This window comes from Gorilla gorilla, chromosome 16, assembly GCF_029281585.2.
Source record: "Gorilla gorilla gorilla isolate KB3781 chromosome 16, NHGRI_mGorGor1-v2.1_pri, whole genome shotgun sequence".
NCBI lineage: Eukaryota > Metazoa > Chordata > Mammalia > Primates > Hominidae > Gorilla > Gorilla gorilla.
Window position 1 is genome coordinate 51,478,388 of NC_073240.2, and position 24,949 is coordinate 51,503,336.

General features: G+C 39.6%; 1 protein-coding gene across 4 annotated transcripts in view; it reads right to left on the bottom strand.

Annotated features, from left to right (window-relative positions):
* Window positions 1-8,756: 8,756 nt before the first annotated feature.
* Window positions 8,757-24,949, bottom strand: part of SPPL2A (signal peptide peptidase like 2A) — a 59,392-nt gene continuing 43,199 nt past the window's right edge. For 2 of the 4 annotated variants that reach the window (XM_004056178.5, XM_019011242.4), the window contains 3 exons: window positions 23,287-23,364; window positions 21,100-21,260; window positions 8,757-9,062 (listed from right to left, as the gene is read on the bottom strand). In XM_004056178.5, the coding sequence (XP_004056226.3) occupies window positions 8,988-9,062; window positions 21,100-21,260; window positions 23,287-23,364 (314 nt within the window). In that variant the 3' untranslated portion in view covers window positions 8,757-8,987. The remainder of the gene's footprint in view (window positions 9,063-21,099; window positions 21,261-23,286; window positions 23,365-24,949) is intronic. The other 2 variants (XM_055363006.2, XM_055363005.2) reach the window with 1 other exon arrangement.

Genomic DNA, 24,949 nt, shown 5'->3' on the forward strand with positions numbered 1-24,949 from the left:
TCAGGAGTTCGAGACTAGCCCAGCCAAAATGGTAAAACCCCATCTCTACTAGAAATACAAAAATTAGCCAGGTGTGGTGGTAGGCACCTGTAATCCCAGCTACTCAGGGGGCTGAGGCAGGAGAATCGCTTGAAACCGGGAGGTGGAGGTTGCAGTGAGCTGAGATCGCATCACTGCACTCCAGTCCCAGCCTGGGCGACAGAGCGAGACTGTCTCAAAAAAAAAAAAAAAAAGATCTGATTTTCTGATACTGGATGTAATCACATTTCTATTTCTATGATATATTAACATTGTTAATGTCAATTTATTATAATAAAATGTTAACATTGTAAGATGAGCTAAGGAATATCCTAAAATGCAAGATAAATGGCATCAATTCAAAGTTACTGTATGGGTTTTTATGTGTATGAGTGTATATATACATGTCTCACTGTTTTTATTTTTCCTTTCTCTCTCTTTTTTTTTTTTTTTTTTCTGAGATGGAGTCTTGCTCTGTCGCTCACTGCAGGATTTCCGCTCACTGCATCCTCTGCCCCCCAGTTTCAATCGATTCTCCTGCCTCAGCCTCCTGAGTAGCTGGGATTACAGGTCCCTGCCACAATGCCTGGGTAATTTTTTGTATTTTTGGTAGAAACAGGATTTCACCATGTTGGCCAGGCTGGTCTTGAACTCCTGACCTCAGTTGATCCGCCTGCCTCAGCCTCCCAAAGTGTTGGGATAACAGGTGTGAGCCACCTCGCCGGCCCTCTCTCTTTTTTTGTTTTAATTTTATTTTTAGAGACGAGGTCCCACATGTTGCCCAGGCTGATCTTGAGCTCTGCCTCAGCCTCCTAAAGTGCTGAGATTACAGGCATGAGCCACCAAGTCAATCCTTGTCTCATTATTCTTTTTTCTTTTTGAGACGGAGTCTTGCTGTGTCGCCAGGCTGGAGTGCAATGGCTCGATCTCGGCTCACCGCAACCTTCACCTCCTGGGTTCAAGCGATTCTCCTGCCTCAGCCTTCCAAGTAGCTGGGATTATAGGCACAGGCCACCATGCTCGGCTAATTTTGTATTTTTAGTAGAGAGGGGTTTCTCCATGTTGGTCAGGCTGGTCTCAAACACCCGACCTCAGGTGATCCGCCTGCCTTGGCCTCCCTAAGCACTGGGATTGCAAGCGTGAGCCACCGCGCCCAGGCGTTGATGTGATTTTTAAGGTCTGACTAGTGTAGTCCCTGTTCATTTCCAACTTAATTTCCCATTGTATAAACTCCATCTCAAAAAAAAAAAAAAAAAAATCAGGCTAACGATTTTGGACTATTCTTAGATAAATTAGGTGCTGTTAAGGGTTTTTCTAAAGCACTGTAGTTGAATGATCAGATTTCCACTTTGGAAAGATCACTGGCTATGATGTGGAAAGGGAATCAATGGCACAATTAATGGCTGGAAGACCCATTAAGAAACTGTTACAGTACAGACACATTATGTTAATTTAGTGGTGGTGGGGATGGTGATTCCTGCCACTCTTTTGAGACATCTGGAAGACAGAATGGAGAGGACTTGGCAACTGCCTTTGTATATTTTATTTCTCTGCATTGAAAGGGACTGAATTTGGTCAATAGTTGGTGAGGCTTCAGTGGAAAAGTGTTGCACATACATATTAACACATTTGTGGATGAAACATTTTTCACATTTATAAAAAAATTATTTGGTTTTCTATATAATTAAATAGGTAGCAGAGCCTATTTATAGGTGACTTACTAATTAGAAGCCAATTGGTACCTTTTCCCACTTAATCTAGAGAAGTGATTCTTTGATCTAAATTGTTAAATTGCTTTTAACAGAATGATATGCCAAACTGTAGACATTTAGTTTTAGCTGACTAGGAACTGTTAATATTTGCCCATAGCCTCCTAAGGAAGAAAGAATTAGTGCCTTACTATAGTTTACAGCGATCTCTCTCCAGAAGTCCGCTAAGAAGTCTGGCTATTGCTACAAGTGCAATGTTTCTATTGTAAGGGCTCATACGCAGGTAACTGGAATTTCCAAAATTGTTTTAGAGAGAACACTTTATCATCAGTGTTACCTAGAATGGTCATTGTTTTCATTTTCTAGCACTAATGCTTTTCAGTGATATTTTAATTTTTGCTTTATTTTTAATTTGTCGTGGGTCAGTAGGGTAAGCGTCACAACAAAAAAAAAAGTTTAAAACTATTGATCTGGCCAAGCGAGGTGGCTCACGCACTTTGGGAGGCTGAGGCAGGCAGATCACAAGGTCAGGAGTTCGAGACCAGCATGACCAAGATGGTGAAATCCTGTCTCCACTAAAAATACAAAAATTAGCCAGGCATGGTGGCTCGCGCCTGTAATCCTAGCATTTTGGGAGGCCGAGGCAGGCGGATTGCCAGAGCTCAAGAGTTGAAGACCAGCCTGGGCAACACGGTGAAACCCCGTCTCTACTAAAATACAAAAAATTAGCCAGGTGTGGCGTGGTGGTGTGCACCTGTATTCCCAGCTACTTGGGAGGCTGAGGCAGGAGAATCACTTGAACCCGGGAGGGGGTGGTTGCAGTGAGCCAAGATTGTGCCACTGTACTCCAGCCTGGGCGACAGAGCAAGACTCTGTCGCAAAAAAAAAAAAGAAAATGATATGAATAATTTACTATTTAACCAGCTGTTAGTATGATTATTTATTAAGAGAAAAATAATTGTCTGAATGAATAAATTTTATAACATCCCCCCAAAATTAACTCAGTAGATTCTTATGGTATTTGTATTTTAAATTCATAACAGAAGCATATGATAGAAGATGCAGAAAGTAAGAGTATAGGCTGGGCTTGATGGCTCATGCTTGTAATCCCAGCACTTTGGGAGGTTGAGGCAGATCACTTGAGCTCAGGAATTTGAGACCAGCCTGGGCAACATAGTGAGACCTCGTCTCTATTTTTCAAAATATTAAATACGAGAAAAAAAAAAGTATACATGGAAAAGTCCTCACTCCGGTGCCCTAGCCATCTTACTTCCTTTCTCCCTAAAAAAAAAAAAGCCACTCTTTCCAGTTTCTGGAAAGTTATGTATCTTTCCAGATATATGAGCCTGTAGTATGACACAAGGTTCCTGTATGGAGGGAAGAACAGGATTTTCTCAACATATCATCAAGACAAACTACAATACATATCAAGGCCAATCTCATCTGAATTAAAAAGAAAGTACAATGGCAGCAAGGATCTTGGTAATTTCTGGGAACAATATCAGCAAAAATGCAAATGCCAGGATTGTTCATCACAAGGGGTGGGACTTTGTTTTTTGGTAAAAAAGAGCCTATATAGACCTTGGTATTTATTTATCTTTTTTTTTTTTTGAGACGGAGTCTTGCTCTGTCGCCAGGCTGAAGTGCAGTGACACGATCTCGGTCACTGCAACCTCCACCTCCCGGGCTCAAGTGATTCTCCTGCCTCAGCCTCCTGAGTAGCCAGGACTACAGGCACATGCCACCACGTCCAGCTAATTTTTGTATTTTTAGTAGAGACGGGGTTTCACCATGTTGGCCAGGATGGTCTCCATCTCTTGACCTCGTGATCCGCCCACCTCGGCCTCCCAAAGTGTTGGGATTACAGGCGTGAGCCACCGTGCCCGGCCAGAATCTAGGTTTTAAGGATAATCTGTAAAACCTAAATAGCTACATAATTTCTTAAGCAATTATTACCATTTTTGTGTTATATGAACATGATCTATCTAGTACACTGTTAGTTCATTTTCAATTATTGTTTCATCACTCAAAATAAAACAAATTCAAATTTTATTTTAAAATAGAATTTATTGAGTACCATAGTATATTAAATACATGAAAAATTGTTTTTCTTGTCAGTATTGGCACATAATGATAAAGTACTGCTAAATTAACACTTCAAAAATTTCAAATTTTAAAACATTCCATAAAAATATAAAGCCTAGTAGTGTTATAAAAGTATTAATTTACACTAACTTACATATCCAAGTGTTAAAAAAGAAATTCCACACTCAAACCAATTATCTGAGAAGTAAAAATTCAATCATATGTTTTAAAAAATGTTTTCATTTGAACAAAATGCAACAGAAGGTATAAAACAGGCAAAAATTACCTAATTTACATTGACTTGTCCTACTAGAAAATGTTGCAGGTTAACTTTAGACATTAAAAAGATTCATATTCCAAAGGAATAGAAAAGCTGTTTGCAATACTTTTTATGCCTAATCAAAGAACCACATAATGACATTTTGTGGGTTGCTCCTTAATTGCCAGTAATGGAGGACTACTATAAAAATTTAGTTTTAAAAATAATTTTTCTCCCAATGAACATTTTTATATACAGAGGCTGTCCTCAATATGGAAAGATTAAACGAGGACATTTATACTTATGATCTTCACTATAATATGGCCTATATATTACCCTATCAATTTTTTTCACTCTGAAAATTCAGTAATCTCGCATATGAGTATTACAGTAGAGGATCAAATTCCAAAAGGTTGAGTAATTTGATTCAGATCTCTTGAATTTACAGAGTACTTTTCCTCCAGGAAATGTATAAAGTTATTTATTTTATGTTATATATCTGTATTTCTTTGAGATGGCATCTTGCTATGTCACCTAGGCTGGAGTGCAGTCACTATTCACAGACACAATCACAGCTCACTACAGCCTCAAACTCCTGGGCTCAAGGGACCCTCCCATCTCAGCCAGTACATTCCATTGTACTGGTCTATACTGAATTCCATTCAATTGTAGACTGAAGTACAGTTTTTGTTTTTGAAATTCCATTGGTTAAGATCAGGCTGAGATTTTAGAGATTAAGCCTAAATAAATTAGTTCATATATACATATATATATATATATATATTTTTTTTTTTTTTTTTTTTTTGAGATGGAGTCTCGCTCTGTCGCCCAGACTGGAGTGCAGTGGTGTGATCTCGACTCAGTGAAACCTCCGCCTCCCAGGTTCAAGTGATTCTCCTGCCTCAGCCTCCTGAGTAGCTGGGGTTACAGGTGAGCCCCACCACGCCCAGCTAATTTTTGTATTTTTAGTAGAGACGGGGTTTCACCATGTTGGTCAGGCTGGTCTCAAACTCCTGACCTCATGATCCACCCGCCTTTGCCTCCCAAAGTGCTGGGATTACAGGTGTGAGCCACCGCACCCGGCCTTAGTTCAAATATTTTTTATTCAAATGTAAAATATGTCTATAACTCAAAGGATAAATGCTTGAGGGAATGGATACCCCATTCTCCATGATCCGCTTATTTCACATTGCATACCTGTATCAAAACATCTCATGCACTCCATAAATACATACACCTACATGTACCCACAATTTTTAAAAATGTAAAAATAGTAATTTTTGCTTATACTAAAGCATAAATTGAAAGAGCAAAGAAAACTGGAAAGCTCATTTGTATTTATTATAAACGTATCAATTCACTAAAATCTCTATGGACAAGTAAAATATACGAATGCCAATAGCAGATGGGTTAAAATTCTCTTTAAAAGAGAAATAAATTGCAGATTCTACTAAGGAATTGCTAATCTAAAAAAAATCTACAAGTGCCAGGCACGGTGGCTCATGCCTGTAATCCCAGCACTTTGGGAGGCTGAGGCGGGTGGATCACCTGAGGTTGGGAGTTCGAGACCAGCCTGATCAACATGGAGAAACCCTGTCTCTACTAAAAATACAATATTAGCCGGGTGTGGTGGCAGATGCCTATAATCCCAGCTACTCAGGAGGCTGAGTCAGGACAATCGCTTGAACCCGGGAGGCAGAGATTGCAGTGAGCTGATATCATGCCATTGCACTCCAGCCTGGGCAAAAAGAGCGAAACTCTGTCTCAAAAAAAAAAAAAAAAAAAAAAAAAATCTACAAGCTAGAAGAAAATATAATGTATTAGAATATCAAGGTCTTTCCCCACAAGCCTCACATTTATTTTTGCTAAACTAAACCGAGACAAAACTAATCTACATTACAATTTGAGATAGTGATTTCTGTTGATAAGCCACAAAAATGTTCAAAGGGATTTTCTAACTTTTTTTTTTTTTTGCATCAAGAATTAATAAATACAGTGTATCATTATTTTAAAGACATGTTTAGGGAAAAAACCAGCTTCTCTTCCCCTTAAAGTTATTGGTGGTGGGAGGGCAAGAGAGGAAGAGATGGCAGCTTTTTAAGTGAAATTTTAATCTTATCTATCTTTTGTTCATTTTGAGTCCCCAAATAAAATATTTATGTACTTTAATTTCTTAATCACTATTGTCAGCTTGGTTGCTACACATTTAATTACAATATAAAGTTGACATTGAGGATGAAGAAACTTGAGTAATTATACTTTTTCTTATTTCTATTTAACCAGTAAGATTTTAATAGCAAATTAGAACAAGATTTTACCTCCTTAATAACTAATGGTTAGATAAAGTAGAATTTATATCAAGTAACTCGGACTTCAGATTTCTGGATGTACCAGTTACTATGCTACTGAGGAGATACATCTAGTTGATGAAGTTAAAATATTAATTACTACTCCAGTTATATGAAACCAAATTATTTTGAGAAATTATCTTATTTTGCCAGGCGCGGTGGCTCATGCCTGCAATCCCAGCACTTGGGGAGTCCGAGGCGGGCAGATCATGAGGTCAGGAGCTCAAGACCAGCCTGACCAACAAGGCGAAACCCCGTCTCTACTAAAAATACAAAAATTAGCCAGGTGTGGTGGCACGCACCTGTAATCCCGTCTACTTGGGAGGCTGAGGCAGGAGAATTGCTTGAACCAGGAGGCAGAGGTTGTAGTGAGCCAAGATCTTGCTACTGCACTCCAGCCTGGGTGACAGCAGGAGACTCCATTTCCAAAAAAAAAAAGAAATTAATTATCTCATTTCGATGTAGTAAAAAAATAATTTTCTTTAACATTCTTCATAAAATGTGATTAAGGCTATTAAATACCATAAAGCTTGGATGAGGGTGCAGATAATTTTACAAAACAGCTGTATTTTGGCAAACATTTTATTATTATAAATGAAAATATAGTTAGAGTTTTAAAACGGCACTTAATCTGTTCTCTCTCTCAGAGTCTGCCAAATAAATCAGATTTCTTGGAAAATACTCAAACTTGATACAATGGAGGCAAAATTAACTCTTGTCAGGTAAGTCATTTGCCATAAACGAAAGGACCCATAACTGCATTAAGCAGAGAGGGACTGACTGTCAATGAAGCTTCTCTATTTGCAATTTATTCAGCAAAAGCGAACAATTTTTAAAAAGTCTCTAATGCAAAATTTAGTTCAAATATCAAAGGTCTGATCAATTTTAAAAGGTGTTAGTTTTATTTTTAATAAATTGAACTGGCCTTAGGTGAAAGATATAGTTCTGTTCACATATTTTATACATTATTTACAGAGAAATGAAAAATCCTGCTGCCTTTGTTATCACTTGTCATTTGTGAAGTTCTTAGTAAAATAAAAGAAAATGGAAAGATAATTTGACCTTTGACCTCCAGGAGAATGTTCAGACCACATCTAAAATTTACCAAAGAATGAGGAAAAAACTTTTTTCAAGTTGGAAGGTACCAGAGTGATTAGCTGGTCTAACCTACTCATTTTACAGATTAGAAAACTGAGATACAAGGTCTTGAGATGCGGCAAATTACTCAACTCTTCCTTGTATTGTAATTAAACTGAGACTAACACCAAGTCTCTTGCTGTTGTTGCCAATTCTTTTCTCTGAATCGCACTTTGTACATCCTCCACCAAGATTAAGAATCATTACCTATGGGGAAAGGGGTGGGAATCAGGAAGAAAAAAAGATAACGGGTGGGAGTGGGGGAACGTGGGATAATGTTAGGAATGCTGTATTCAACGATGAGCCATATGTATTAATACATAATTTCTTAAGAAAAATAATTTTTTTAAAAAATCAAACCTTAACATTAACAGAACCAAATTTCAAAGATCAGAAATACCAAAGTGAAACTGAATGTTAGTACTAAAATTTAAGCTACATTTTAAAAAAAAGGGCTGTCAACCCAATGAAAACTAGATTTCAGTTTGTCTCCTTTTAGTGACTAGTTCTATATATTATGTTTCTCTATACCTGGAAAAATGTTCTTAATATAATACACATGCAGTCTGAAGTAATTTCAGTTCTCAAGTTTATGAAAGGATTGGGTTTAAAAAAATACTACAAAAATATGCACTTATATTTCCAAAATTATGTATTTCTAACCTCTGCAGTGATATAAGGTCCAAATTTTCACCATTGAACAGCCTTCTTGCATGTTGTTAAACAGTTATTTCTATAGAGCAGATATAATTTGCATAAATCTTTTTTTTGAGATGGAGTCTCACTCTGTCGCCCAGGCTGGAGTGCAGTGGCGCGATCTTGGCCACTGCAAGCTCCACCTCCCGGGTTCACGCCATTCTCCTGTCTCAGCCTTCCCAGTAGCTGGGACTACAGGCACCCTCCACCACGCCCAGCTAATTTTTGGTATTTTTAGTAGAGAGGGGTTTCACCGTGTTAGCCAGGATGGTCTCGATCTCCTGACCTCGTGATCCGCCCGCCTCGGCCTCCCAAAGTGTTGGGATTACAGGCGTGAGCTACTGCGCCTGGCCAATTTGCATAATTCTTTACAGTAAAACCCATTCAGAAATAGTAACTACTTGTATCTACCATCAGAGCTGAAAGAAACAGATTTCGTTAAAAAAAAGTATAGGGGTGGGTCAAGGTATTTTTTTTAGAAAAATATACTGTATATAGTACATCTCGGAAACTACACAGACCATATGTTTTATTTAATGTGAAGGCACAACTTTAACATTAAAAGCGAAGCGTTTTAGTTATTTATGATGTAACTGTCAGTACCAGCTCATAAAAATATATTTTTGCAAGCATATCATTGAAGACTCTTTCAGATTGTCAATTCAAAAGTCAATTTAAAAAGTCGAAGTCTATTTGTAGAAAATCAATGACACATTATAGCAGTTCCACATAATATTATTGCTGTACAATCTGTTCACCAGATATCACAGGGTTTTCTTCATTTGTTGCATAATCCAAATGGTCCATCATCTAGGCATAAATAAAAGACGTTAGGAAATGCAAAATTTCAACTTGCCCCCAATATTCACTACATTAGCAAAAGGATTCTGAGTTTTTCTAAAAAACACAGATTGCTCTATGAAACTGAGCACTCCTTCTGGAGCACTGTTCTGGTTCAACATCCACACTTCTAAGGAGATAGTCAGGGTTACACTGAACCTCTCAGGAAGCCTAATCACATGACTCAAAGCCAATTTGTATTCTCTGGATCTTCCGTTATCTCCATTTCCCAATATGAATACTGCCCTTCATGGCAGTGAGAACTCCAGAACAAAAGGAAGATATTCCTGACACTTATTCCAGGACACTATTCCAGGCAGTGTCCAATCATACAAATGGGGAAACTAAAAATGGCCTCATGAGTCACTGTGAGAATACCTGCTGACTCTGGGACAGTGTGATATTATTGACACCTTGAAATAACCGTAAGATAATTTAAACTTTGGAAACATTATAATAATTTATACAAAAAATGAACTTGAGGTCAAATGATATCTGAAAACAAAACCAAGAATACATTTGCTAGGCCGGGCGCAGTGGCTCACGCCTGTAATCTCAGCACCTTGGGAGGCTGAGATGGGCAGATCATGAGGTCAGGAGTTCGAGACCAGCCTGGCCAAGATGGTGAAACCCCGTCTCTAATAAAAATACAAAAATTAGCTGGGCATAGTGGCGGGCGCCTGTAGTTCCAGCTACTCGGGAGGCTGAGGCAGGAGAATTGCTTGAACCCAGGAGGTGGAGGTTGCAGTGAGCTGAGATCACGCCACAGCACTCTAGCCTGGGCAACAGAGTGAGACTCTGTCAAAAAAAAAAAAAAAATACATTTGCTATAGACTATTTTAAAGAAATTACCGGCTGGGCACGGTGGCTCACGCCTATAATCCCAGCACTTTGGGAGGCCGAAGTGGGTGGATCACGAGATCAGGAGATCCAGATGGTCCTGGCTAACACAGTGAAACCCCGTTTCTACTAAAAAATACAAAAAAAAATTAGCCAGGCGTGGTGGCAAGCGCCTGTAGTCCCAGCTACTTGGGAGGCTGAGGCAGGAGAATGGTATGAACCCGGGAGGCAGAGCTTGCAGTGAGCCGAGATCGTGCTACTGCGCTCCAGCCTGGGTGACAGAGCGAGATTCCAACCAAAAAAAAAAAAAGAAATTACCAGTTAAACTTTTCTCAAATGGTCACTTCAGCTCTGCCTATATTCTCATAAAAAATTGTCTTATATTTGGAAATGAAGGATGAAGAAACTGTTTAAATGCTTTCAGTGTTTCAGCAATTCAAATACAATTACTAAAATTAGAAAAAAGTATTTAATGCCTTTGTGAAGACTGTTAAAGACTTTTAGACTAGTGATTAAATTTCAGTATTGCGATGCACTTTTTTCCTTTCCTTCATCAAGAATTAGAAGAAGGAAAGATCAGCAAGATAAATGTTCCTATTTTTGAAAAGTGGTTCTGAAGGCTTTAGTGTTTTTTGGAAGAAGAAAAAGAGGGTGGAATCATCTCCAAACAGGGTCTCTTGACTTGCCAGGCAGAAAGAATACAACGTGAGCTAAGGCTTTTGGCTGACAACTGTCTCAACTAATGGAGACAGCTTACAAAATCAAAACCTGGGCCGGGCGCGGTGGCTCACGCCTGTAATCTCAGCACTTTGGGAGGCCGATGCAGGTGGATCACAAGGTCAGGAGTTCGGGACCAGCCTGGCCAACATGGTGAAACCCTGTCTCTACTAAAAATACAAAAATTAGCCAAGCGTGGTGGTGCGCCTGTAACCCCAAACCTACTCGGGAGACTGAGGTGGGAGAATTGCTTGAACCTGAGAGGCAGAGGCTTTGCTGACCCAAGATCGCGCCACTGCACTCCAGCCTGGGCAATAGAGAGAGAGACCCTGTCTCAAAAAAATAAAAAAAATAAAAAAATAAAAAACCTGCTGATACTCTACAAGCCATTTCAAGACCCAAAACCATTTTGAGGTCTTCTAATTGCCAAAGATATCCCCTAGATTTAAGGTCACTAGTTTGTAGCAATTCTAAGGGGAAAAAAACAAAAGCCAAATCAAGACAGATAACATTAAGCAGTTCACTACATGAAACATAAGATGAAGATGTTGAACATTTAATTTTAGTCAATTTAAATGAAGAGGGGAAAGGAAAAGTATGTAAGATATATTTAGGCCCCTTTTCTTCTGGGAATTTAAAAGTTCTGGGTCTAAGAGATTAGGGCTGTGTAGAGAGAAAATTGAAGCAGCCTCAGCAGAATGGATGGTGGAGAAACCCTCTTTCTTCCCCAGGATCTGCTTACCCTGGCAACTGTAATCTAATGAAATGATAGCCCACATACCCTAAATTATAACATGCTTCCCTGGTGCCTCGTTAGCACAGTAGGTAGTGAGTCAGTCCCATCTAACTTGCCTCTTCTTTCCTAATCCCCAGGCACCTCACTGGCACTATATAATCTAATCCCTGAACATAGAAATATATTAATTAAAAAAACCACTTTCAAAGTCAACTTATTGAGAAGTAAGCATCTCTATTCCCTATTTACTTTTCTTTACTGACTTTCCAATAAAAACAATACAGAAACATAAAGAACAAAGTTTTAAAAAATATGACAATAAATTAACACAAATAATACAATTAATTGACAAAATTGGCAAACATTTTCATCATATTTGGAAACAGGAAAGCTTGATTTGGAAAGATGGGCTCTGAAATCAGATCAGCTAACCTAGCATTTTCTGATAGCTCTGCTTGCTTATAATTGAACCAATCTCCAGAAATAGTCTAATAAAACACTCATTAACGCAGGGTAACTGGAGACTTGCTGATACTAAAGCAGAGTTGTTCTAACTTATCTCTGTATTCTGACTTGTCAGTTACAGCTTGTGACTTCTAAAAATAATGAGAAGTACTAGTAACATTTAACAGACACAACTCACTGTTTACTGGGTATCACAAGCTGAAAACTTACTACCTGCCCAGAGAAAAATAGCCCATTGGATATTGCTGCACAAATTTAACTCCACTTATTTCATTACAGAAGCAAAAAATATCCCCTAAAATGATGACTCCTTTTCATTGTGCTATATGCCAAAGTAATTATGACTCTGCTTGATTTTTCTCTTCTGAGAAAAAAGTATCTTTATTTGCTTTATACTAATTAGAACTAAGACTTCACATAAAATCAAATAAGCGGGTCTGAGTACTGTAGCTCTTGAAGCATTCCACAAAAAATGTTCATAGGAAATATAGTGTAACTAGTTTTGGGCTGTAGAAAATAATTTACAATTAGTATTTCCAAATTAGTATCCCTTTTTTTTTTTTTTTTGTGAGATGGAGTGTTGCTTTTGTTGCCCAGGCTGGAGTGCAATGGCGCAATCTCGGCTCACTGCAACCTCCGCCTCCCGGGTTCAAGCAATTCTCCCGCCTCAGCCTCCCTAGTAGCTGGGATTACAGGCACGCGCCACCACGCCTGGATAATTTTTTGTATTTTTAGTAGAGATGGGATTTCACTATGTTGGCCAGGCTGGTCTCGAACTCCTGACCTCAGGCAATCCACCCGCCTCAGCCTTCCAAACTGCTGGGATTACAGGTGTGAGCCACCGCGCCCAGCCCAAATTAGTATTATTTTAGTGAAACCCTATAGAAACATTACTTCTTTTGATGAGAGAAACTCACAGTAAGGGCTGAAAGATTCGAAGTAAGATCCTGAAGTATTTCAATAAGGTCTCCAAGTTACAAGTGAGGTATAACTTGCCCCCTAAAAACAGCATGGAAAGACTGCCAGGGGTACCTGGACATTTAAAGAGTCTCCAGTGAAAAGTCCTGCTTTTTACTACCAATATTCTTGCACTCAACTCTATTATCAGGCATTCGAATGAACCAAATGACTAATAGTATAAACAAATTTGCCTTAGCCTTAGATTGTAACTTTATATTACCTGTTTTGTCTTTGATTATTTCAAAACAGCAGCAAAAACTTGCAATATTTACAGAAAAAGATTGCACATAAAGACTGTAGAGATACATGTCTAGTTTAATGTTTTAAAAGTGCCTCACTTTTACAGTGGCATATGACAATTACAGTCATTTTATAAGGGCTGCTGAAATACAATCAGGAAGCTTATACACACATACAAAAGTAACTAAAGGCCAGTGGATGAAGGATTGAGCATTAGAGGTGCACTGCATAAAGACTTTCAATAGCATTAGCTGACAATTTACAGCATAAAGACTACTGTCATAAGCATTGTGGATTCCTAATACGTAACAGCTAATACTTAGTGAGGGAGGCATATATAAATACCTGCACTGCAGGGCAGATGTTAGTAAGTATTTAAAGTACGAAGTCTAAAAAATACGGTGAAAGGTAAATGTGATTTTAATTGGAGCGCCTACTTCCTTCTAATTTCTTAGAGATCTGCATGGAGAAGGCAGAATTTAAGTTGGGAGTTAAATAGGGATATTCTGCAAATAGAAACTGACAAAGCTTAGGAGATGATGGAGGTTGGGAGAGAGAAGAAAATGATTATTATTACACTGTTAGCCTAAGAGATGAGCCAGAGCTGACCCTCAGGCCCATCTCACAGTGGAACCATATCAAGTCTCCGTCTCACCAGGCATGTAGAAACTCCCCATTCTATTTCAGAAGTCTCTGCCTAGCCTTAACAGATTTCAACATCCACCTGCCTCACACCAAGCCTTAAGCTAACCCACCACTATGGATTTCCTTCCTTCCTTTCCTTCCTTTCCTCCCTTCCTCCCTTTTTTTTTTTTTTCTCGAGGCGGAGTCTTGCTCTGTCACCCAGGCTGGAGTGCAGTGATGCGATCTCGGCTCACTTCAACCTCTGCCTCCCAGGTTCAAGCAATTCTCCTGCCTCAGCCTCCCAAATAGCTGGGATTACAGGCGCCCGCTGGGATTACAGAAGTTTCACCATGTTGGTCAGGCTGTCTCAAACTCCTGACCTCGTGATCTGCCCGCCTTGGCCTCCCAAAGTGCTGGGATTACAGGCGTGAGCCATCATGTCTGGCCCCACTATGGATTTCTTATTCCCCTACCTCCCTGTAGATCCAATCTCATTTTATGGATGAGGAGACAGTCTTCAGAGATTAAGTTATTCGTCAGAACTGATGTCAAAGGCCACAATACACTGTCTCCCACAAATGACAACATTCAAGGTAAGCTAATTTTGATTTTAAATGTTGGACATAAACAATGAGAGATTTTCTTTTTAAAAGGGAAATAATTTTGTAAAGACATTATATTACATAACTTTCAAAAATGCTAGTTTTCTGAAAAAATACTCTTTCCTGAGTATTTTTTTTTTTTTTTGAGATAGAGTCTCGCTGTCACCCAGGCTAGAGTGCAGTGGCACAATCTCGACTCACTGCAAGCTCCGCCTCCCAGGTTCAAGCAATTCTCCTGTCTCAGCCTCCCAAGTAGCTGGGACTACAGGCGCCTGCCACCATGCCCAGCTAATTTTTGTATTTTTAGTAGAGACAGGGTTTTACCATATTGGTCAGACTAGTCTTGAACTCCTGACCTCAGGTGATCCACCCACCTCGGCCTCCCAAAGTGCTGGGATTACAGGAGTGAGCCACTGCGCCCAGCATTTCCTGAGTATTTTTTTTAACATCCTGCAACTTGCCTAAAATTTGAGCAAATGTCCATTCCCATATTTCAAAATTTTGTGCATAATGAGAAAAATGACTGAGTCTAAACATAATTTTTTCTCTGCAGCTTGTGATAGCTCAGAATTTGTTCTTTTACGAGTAAGTTAAAGGAAGCAGATTTAACAAAAACCCAAAGTTTTCATATCCAGACCAGGAAAACAAAAATGTAGTCAATGAGTCGAGAAATAACCAAACCAACAAACAACAAAACAAAAAATCCTCACTCCTACAAATAATGATAGCAAATAAATTCACAGCACCTATAAGCAATCTGTAGATATTAACATATTTATTACAGCAACCCTCTGAAATAGGTTGTTATCCCATTTTACTATGTAGAAAAACTGAGGCACCAAGAAGCTAAGCAACTTGCCCAAGGCTACACAGCTAATAATTAACAAAATTAGAATTCAAATTTAGGCAGCCTGGTACTAGACTCTATGCTCTTTACTTCTATGGGTTATTTTGTATTCTGAATGTCTTTACCTAATACAATTACGATACTACACTAGAAAGTGAGAATTTTATTAACAAAGTTGGCCTATGTTTTTATACGCTTTTAAACAGATTTTCCTACAATCAAATGCCTTACTTAGCTACTATGTTACATGGTAAAGCTCCTGATGTCTGCCCTCCTGAGGCTATTATTACTTAGTGACTAGCAACAGTGTTCTTTCCCTTTGTAGGTAGCTGCTGTGAAGCAGAGGCAAATTTTTTTCTCAGGCCAGGAATGGTGGCTCACGCCTATAATCCCAGCACTTTGGGAGGCTGAGGTTGGTGGATCATCGAGGGTCAGGAGTTTGAGACTAGCCTGACCAACATAGTGAAACCCCATCTCTACTAAAAATACAAAATTAGCTGGGCATGGTGGCGCATGCTTTTAATACCAGCTACTTGGGAGGCTGAGGCAGGAGAATCGCTTGAACCCCGGAGGTGGAGGTTGCAATGAGCAAAGATAGTACCATCGCACTCCAGCCTGGGCAATAAGAGTGAAACTCCATCTCAAAAAAAAAAAAAAAATTTTTTTTTTCTTGGCCGGGCACGGTGGCTCATGCCTGTAATCCCAGCACTTTGGGAGGCCAAGGCGGGTGGGTTCACCTGAGGTCAGAAGTTCAGGACCAGCCTGGCTAACATGGCAAAATCCTGTCTCTAGTAAAAATACAAAAATTAGCCAGGGATGGTGGTACATGCCTATAATCCCAGCCACTTGAGAGGCTGAGGCAGGAGAATCGCTTAAACCCAGGAGGTGGAGGTTGCAGTAAGCCAAGATTGTGCCACTGTACTCCAGCCTGGGTGATAGAGCAAATTCCGCCACCCCTCCCCGCCCAAAAAATTTTCCTCAAGATCATGATTTTTAAGAAGTTTTTTTTGGTGTTTTTTTTTTGTTTAGACTATGTCACTCTGTTGCCCAGGATGGAGTGCAGTGGTACAATCTTGGCTCACTGCAATTTCTGCCTCCCAGGTTCAAAAGATTCTCCTGCCTCAGCCTCCTGAGTAGCTGGGGATTACAAGTGTGGGCCATCATGCCAGGCTACTTTTTTCTTGTATTTTTAGTAGAGATGGGGTTTCATCATGTTGGCCAGGCTGGTCTCGAACTCCTGATCTCAAGTGATCCACTAGCCTTGGCCTCTCAATGTGCTGGGATTACAGGTGTGAGCCACCGCTCCCGGCCTAAGAATGAAACTTGGATGGTCCAGAGCAAGCATTTGTTCATTGGGAATATAAATGTAGCCCTTGGTTGAAATCTTTCCTTAACTACAATCCTGTGTCAGTAACAATTATGGAACAAAAAAAGGAGGAAAGGTGCTAGAATCAACCAGAGGAAAAAATGTGCTGTAGAATATTTCCAAAGAAATGCAATGTTAATAACTTTATGTATACAACAACTCTAAATATTCAACTATTTCCAGTATGAGTTAGCATAAAAAGATATGGAAGCTACAAAGAAAGAAACTGTTTACAGTAGCTGCCCGTTAAGGGTGGGGGTGGGGGAAGAATGGTTAGAAAAAGGACTCCCATTTTTACTTTAGACACTTTTGTATTGCTTATTTTAAAAACACAAATATGCATTAATTTGTAATTAAGATACAAAAAAGAAGAATTACTAAAATGCAAACAGTAAAGGTCTATGTAAAAATTTTAGTAAATTAACTACCAATAATATTAACCTACAAGACATTAAAATAGAACAAAGAAGACTAGAATTACTATAATGAACATCTTTTCACATCATTTTTGCCCAAATTTTTAATCATTTTCTGAAAATACCTTAAAGAGAAATTACTGGGTCAAAGTAAATAATAAAGTATGATATATGCATATAAGGAAATATTATATAGCCATTAAAATAATTTTATAAGGAATTTAAAATAAAACATAAAATGCACTGAAAAAGAAAGAGAACTATTTATAGTATCATTCACTCATCTATCCATTTATCCAGAGAAGGCACAGAAGGAAATTCACTTAAACCTTAACTATCTCTAGGTGGTAGGATTATGGGTGGACTTAATTTTCCTCTTGTATTTTTAAAAAATATTTTCCAAATTTTCTATAATCACATATTTTTATTTTTATTTATTTATTTTTGAGACGGAGTCTTGCTCTATCACTCAGGCTGGAGTGCAATGGCGCAATCTCAGCTCACTACAACCTCCACCTCCCAGGTTCAAGCGCTTCTTCCGCCTCAGCCTCCCAAGTAGCTGGGATTACAAGCATGTGCCACCACGCCCAGCTAATTTTTGTATTTTTAGTAGAGATGAGGTTCTGTCATGTTGGCCAGGCTGGTCTCAAACTCCTGACCCCAGGTGATCTGCCCGCCTCAGCCTCCCAAACTGCTGGGATTACAGGCGTGAGCCACTGCACCCAGCCTATAAGCATATATTTTTAATAATAAAATACTTTAAAAGCTGTATGAAAGGGAAATGAATTTTTTATAAGTAAAAATAAATTCTGACAATGAAAATAACGAGAAACATAATTCTGTAAGACAGCACATGTGCTCTCACTAACAATCCTAAATTTCAATTCTAAACTAAACAAAGATTTAATGTCAACTCACAACAAAATTTCCTGATGTTGCTTGTCTTCTTTGTCCTGATTTACAGTTAATCAGATAAGTACCCCTAATAATAGAAATCTCTTGCTTACAGGCCTGTCCTGAGTCTTTTCTTCTGCCTCTACATTCTCAACTCTTTATTCTGTATGCTAATGGCACTCCCAATTATCTATCTCTAGCCAGGTCTGTCTCTTGCACATCAGGCCTATTTATTCAACTGCCTATTATTTCTCTCTTTGTGGTGATCCAATAGGTACTTCTGAAATGTTCAAGACTGAATTCATCATCTTCCTCAACCCTGTTGCCTTTCCTTCATCACCATCCCCCCACTCAGTTTCCCAATCCAGAAGCCCTGAACTCTACTTCTTTTCCTCTACCCATACTGACTCCATCATGAGGCCCTATTAGGCCTCTAAATTTCTCTTAACTTTGTTCACGTCTTTCCATCTCACTATTTTGCTAATTTAGGCTTCTATCACTTCTTTTTTGTTTGTGTTTTTGTTTTGAGACAGGGTCTCACTCGCTCTGTTGCCCAGGCTGAGTGCAGTGGTGCAATCATGGCCCACTGAAGCCCCTATCTTCCGGACTCAAGCAATCTTCCCACCTCAGGCTCCCAAGCAGCTAGGACCAAAGGCATGTGCCACCACACCCAGCAAATTTTTTCTTTTTTGTAGAGACAGGGTCTCACATGTTGCCCAGGCTGGTCTCAAACTCCTGGGGTCAAGTGATCCTCCTGGCTTAGCCTCCCAAAGTGCTGCAATTATCAGGGTAAACAACCATGTCTGGCCTTCTATCACTTCTTATTGCAATAATTGTCCCCAGTTTTGCTCCCTTAATTTTCTAGATTTCTTAAAACCTTAAATGGTCTCCAATGCTTAGTATAGAGTCCAAACTCTTAAATGTGGCTTATAAGATGCTACATACAAGGCTCTCACTCTTGCTTCCTTCTCCAGCTTTCATTTCCTGTAATTCCCGTAACCCTTACTCAGCATTATAACCATCCTAACCTTCACTGAGTTTCTAGAATGTGCCACGTTCTCTTCCCTCTGAGCCTCGGAAGACATGGTTCCTTCAACATGGAACACACAGCTCAGTCTTAAAGTCTGGACATAAATTTAATATTCTTTAGAAAGCCCTCCCCAAATCACCTAGGACTCTTTCATGAAACCACAAGCACTGGATATCCCATCTATAGTTTTCATGGCACCTGCCGTAACTAATAGGTTTATCACACTTTATTGTTAGTGACTTTATGTCTATTCCTCACTAGACTGTAACTTTCGTTTTTTTTTTGTTTGTTTGTTTGTTTGTTTTGAGACAGAGTCTTGCTCTTGCTCTGTCCCCCAGGCTGGAGTACAGTGGCACGATCTCGGCTCACTGCAAGCTCCGCCTCCCAGGTTCACGCCATTCTCCTGCCTCAGACTCCCGAGTAGCTGGGACTACAGGCACCCGCCACCACGCCCGGCTAATATTTTTTTTGTATTTTTTAGTGGAGATGGAGTTTCACCGTGTTAGCCAGGATGGTCTCGACCTCCTGACCTCGTGATCCTCCCGCCTCAGCCTCCCAAAGTGCTGGGATTACAGGCATGAGCCACCGCGACCAGCTAGACTGTAACTTTCAAGAGGTCATGAGAATAGGCCTCTTTCTAACTTGATCATCTTGTATCACCAATACCAAAAATAGTATCCTCTCATAGAATCACTCATAAACATTTGCTAAATGAAGAAATATAAAACCATTAAAAAATGATGTAGAGTACACTTTTTGAGATGTGATTTTTAGATACTATTAGCACAGTGTATATCATAGGATACACTTTATTTTTAAAAATCTATAAAAAACCTATGTGAGTGTCATCTTCAATGGAAAAGTTAAAAGTTATCTTACTAGTTTAGTCAAGGGCATTAGGATCATAAACTAATTCTATGTATAACAGTATAAGTTGAGACAACAGCTTTGTGACGTAGGCAAGACAGGTATTATTAGCTTAACCAAATCTCAAAGAAATTTTAAGATTTCCTCAAAAGAATTCTAAACCAGTGTTTTTTCAAATCATAGTAGTCTGTAACTTAATGTGTTAACCACCTCTCATTAAGTAACACTATAAATGACATGAAAGACCAAGCACAAGATGGACATGGACTTTGAAACTTTGAACTGTTTATCTACTATCAGAGTTTCAGCCACCCATCCAAAGTGTCTCTCTTTTTGTTCACGCGACAACTGACACAGAAGCATGAGGGTGGATGGAGGAGAGTGGTAGTTGTAATAGGGGAAAGCAGAGCTAACTGCCTCACAAAGTGCCTTCATGAAGGGGTCAGTGCCATGGCCCTGACCTCAATAGGCTAGGGTTTCCCAACTCTTCTTAATTTCAATGCAAACAGACTTTACTGGAATACCAAGAACATTTAGGGGGAAAAAAAAGAAAAGGCTTTAACTTTAATGAAGAAACCACTCAAGCAAAAGAGACCTTGGTATCAAGATTTTCTTTGTTTAGAAATTTTAAAGAAAGCTCAACCTTCATTCACTTAAATCTCAAATGAGTGCCCTATCTAGTTTGGTTAGGCCCATTTAGATGCTGAAGAGGACGCTTTTTTTTTGAGATGGAGTTTCACTCTTGTTGCCCAGGCTGGAGTGCAATGGCGTAATCTTGGCTCACTGCAACCTCTGCCTCCTGGGTTCAAGTGATTCTCCTGCCTCAGCCTCCCAAGTAGCTGGGATTACAGGCGCCTGCCACAACACCCGGCTAATTTTTTGTATTTTTAGTAGAGACGGGTTTCACCGTGTTGGCCAGGCTGGTCTCGAACTCCTGACCTCAGGTGATCCATCTGCCTCGGCCTCCCAAAGTGCTGGGATTACAGGTGTGAGGCACCGTGCCTGGCCAGAGTACACTTTTTATCTGCAAAACCTTAGGACTGACTGTTACTACAAACAGCTAATGCTTAGTCTCAAAATTAAGTACTTATTTTAAACAACGAATTTTATCTTTCATGAAGTCTGCTTTTGTGTAGGTTTTGAAAATACATGTTGAAATGCTATTTTGTTTTCCCTGATGTCCTCTGCTGTTTTTTTGTAGTTTTGCCTTGAGTCACCAGGCTTTTGGCATTAGATTGCAGGGGAGGTCACAAATGATGATTCAATAGGTGGACAGTGAGTAAGGGGGTATTACAGTACTTTTTGGTACATAAAAGCTTTGCTACATATAGGCTGTTCCCACCCAAAATCAGTCAGTAAATTAAGTCATAAGATAACTTGGTAACCAAAGTATAAGCACATACCTGATAGCTGTTACCTTTCCAGAACTTTTTCATTTCCTTACGTCTCCAGGCAACAACTGAGGCAGTAATAAGTGTGCAAGGTACTAAATAGAGGAGAGCAGGTTGCCCCTTTTTCATCAGCACCAGAACAACAAATGTAAGTATCATGCCAATAGCATAGGCTGCAAGAAGAATACCAAGCTATAAGTCATTTCTACATGTTACCAAAGGTGGGTTTTTTCCTCTGTCATTTATGTACTGGTTTTCAAATATTTCTGAGGATATTTTTGCTCTATGACTTCTTGTAATTTCATCATTTTCCTAGATAGGATTAGGAGACATCGTCTATGGAGCTTTTGAAAAATGTGGAAACTGGTTAGCATTTCAATTATTACTAACCTAACCATGTATCATTGATAAGAGATAATAATTCATGAGAGTTTCAATTATCTGTTGCTATTAAAGATGTTAAATAGTTTCATATTTTAGATAACTAAATCTGTACCAATAGGTACTATAGGTTGTTTTAAAAAATCTTCCTAATACCGATTACATACTTCCTAAGCTTTGTTAATAAGCACATACTTCTGAACTTTTCTTTTTTTTTTTTTTTGAAACGGAGTTTTGTTCTTGTTGCCCAGGCTGGAGTGCAATGGCACGAACTCAGCTCACCGCAACTTCCGCCTCCTGGGTTCAAGCGATTCTCCTGCCTCAGCGTCCCAAGTAGCTGGGATTATAGGCATGTGCCACCACGCCTGGCTAATTTTGTATTTTTTAGCAGAGACTGGGTTTCTCCATGTTGGTCAGGCTGGTCTCAAACTCCCGACCTCAGGTGATCTGCCTGCTTCAGCCTCCCAAAGTGCTGGGATTATAGGTGTGAGCACCGCGCCCGGCCTGAACTTTTCTTAATGACTCAGGGTTTTACTAGGAACATAGGATCTCAGAATATTCCCTTTATAAACAATTTAGTATAGTTTCTAATTTTAAAGATGAGGCAATGGAGGAACAGGGAGTTTGAGTTGTCCAAAGGTACACAGGAGAATTAATGAACACTCCTATAATCTGCGTTTGGATACTAATATGTTAAAGCCCTGGAGAGTACCATACTTAGTGGCCTCAAACTGCTTTTTTTGAGATGGAGCCTCGCTCAGTTGCCCAGGCTGGAGTGCAGTGGTGCAATCTTGTCTCTTGAACCCACTTCCCAGGTTCAAGCAATTTTCTTGCCTCAGCCTCCCGAGTAGCTGGGAATACAGGTGTGCGCCACCATGCCCAGCTACTTTTTGTATTTTTAGTAGAGTTGAGATTTCACCATGTTGGCCAGGCTGGTCTCAAACGCCTGATCTCAAGTGATCCACTTGCCTTGGCCTCCCAAAGTGCTGGGATTACAGGCATGAGCCACCACGTCTGGCCAGCCACTGCGCCCAGCTGAGACTGCTTTTTGAACTTCTTTATACTTTTTTTCTTTTCTTCATCTTCTCCCTCACTTAGCTATTTCTTTTCTTTTTCTTCCTTTCTTTTTTTTTTTTTTTGAGACAGGGACTCAATCTTTCGCCCAGGCTATAGTGAAGTGGTACGATCATGGCTTACTGCAGCCTTGACCTCTTGGGCTTAAGCGTTTCTCCCATCTCAGCCTCCTGAGTAGCTGGGACCATAGGCATGACCACCACACCCAGCTAATACAAAAATAAATTTTTTTTTTTTTTTTTTGAGACAGAGTCTTGCTCTGTCACCAGGCTGGAGTGCAGTGGGGCAATCTTGGCTCACTGCAACCTCTGCCTCCCAGGTTCAAGTGATTCTCCTGCCTCAGCCTCCCCAGTAGCTGGGACTACAAGTGCGTGCCACCATGCCCAGCTAATTTTTTTTGTATTTTTAGTAGAGACGGGGTTTCATCATGTTGGCCAGGATGGTCTCAATCTCTTGCCCTTATGATCTGCCTGCCTCGGCCTCCCAAAGTGCTGGGCTTACAGGCGTGAGCCACTGTGCCTGGCCCTAAAACTGTTTTTATAGAGATGGGGTCTCACTATGTTGCCCAGGCTCGTCTAGAACTCCTGGGCTCAAGCAATCTGCCTGCCTTGGCCCCCAAAGTGCTAGGACTCCAGGGGTGAACCACCATGCCCAAACTGTACTCCTTCTTTATTTTTAGACCTCTGTCTTTTCCTCCAGACAATACAATTCAACATTTAATACAAAGAAAAAACAAAAATTTACCAACTGTAGACGAAACATAGTATATGTAAGAAGAACCAGTCTGAACATCAAATCTTCTACAGTACGCAATCAACAGGCCTTAAAAACAAAACAAAACATTATTTTCTTAAAACAATAACAGCAATACAAATTCAACTGTTAACAATAGTAACAGTATATGTTATATTGAATCTTCATTGTTGCATTATGAGAACATTCAAGTACCTCAAATTCTTGACAAAATTTTATATGCTGATTTTAAAAATACTTAATACCATAGTTTAAACATTTCCTCAAGCTATTAAATAGTTTTTAACTATCATTTTTATTAGCTGCTCAATATTCCATGTCATGAAGAAAACTTTTTTTTTTTTGAGACGGAGTCTCGCTCTGTTGCCCAGGATGGAGTGCAGTGGCGCGATCTCGGCTCACTGCAACCTCTGCCTCCCGGGTTCAAACAATTCCCCTGCCTCAGCCTCCTGAGTAGCTGGGACTACAGGCGCGTGCCACCACGCTTGGCTAATTTTTTGTATTTTAGTAGAGATGGGGTTTCATCATGTTGGCCAGGGTGGTCTTGATCTCCTGACCTCGTGATCCACTGGTCTTGGCCTCCCAAAGTCCTGGGATTACAGGCATGAGCCACCAAGCCCAGCCATGAAGAAAACTTTTAAAATTTATCATTAAAAAATATATTGAACAGACAAATGGGTTTACATCAAACTAAAAAGCTTCTGCACAGCCAAGGAAACAGTCAACAAAGTGAAGAAAACACCTATGAAATGGGAGAAAATATTTGCAAACTATGTATCTGATAAGGGGTTAACATCTAAAATATATTAATATAAGGAACTCAAACAACTCAATAATAAGTAAACAACCCAATTAGAAAATGGGCAAAGGATTTGAGTAGCTAATTCTCAATAGAAGACACATAAATAGCCAACAGGTATATGAAAAAATTGCTCAAAATCACTAATCATCAGAAAAATGCAAATTGAAACCACAATGAGATATCGCCTTACATATGTTAGAATGGCTGTTATTAAAAAGATGAAAAGTAAGCCTTAGAGAGGATGTAGCAAAAAGGGAACCCTGTACGTTGCTTATGGGAATGTAAATTAGTGTAGCCATTATGGAAACCAGTACGGTGGTTCTTCAGAAAATTAAAATTAGAACTACCATTTGGTCTAATCATCCCACTACTGGGTATATATCCAAAGGAACTGAAATCAGTATGTCAAAGAGATATTTGCATTCCCATATTCACTGCAGCATTATTCGCAATAGCCAAGATATGGAAGCAACCTAAGTGTCCATCAACAGATGAATGAATAAAAAAATGTGGTACATACACAGACTGGAATACTATTCAGTTGGGTTTTTTTTGTTTTTTTTTTTGGAGACAGAGTCTCACTCTGTCACCCAGGTCAGAGTGCAGTGGTGTGATCTCAGCTCACTGCAACCTCTGCCTCCTGGGTTCAGGTGATTCTCCTGTCTCAGCCTCCCAAGTAGCTGGGATTATGGGCGTGTGCTAACACACACAGCTAATTTTTGTATTTTTAGTAGAGATGGGGTTTCACCATGTTGGCCAGGCTGGTCTTGAACTCCTGTCCTCAAGTGATCTACCTGCCTCAGCCTCCCAAAGGGCCGGGATTACAGGCATGAGCCGCCACGCTCGGCTCAT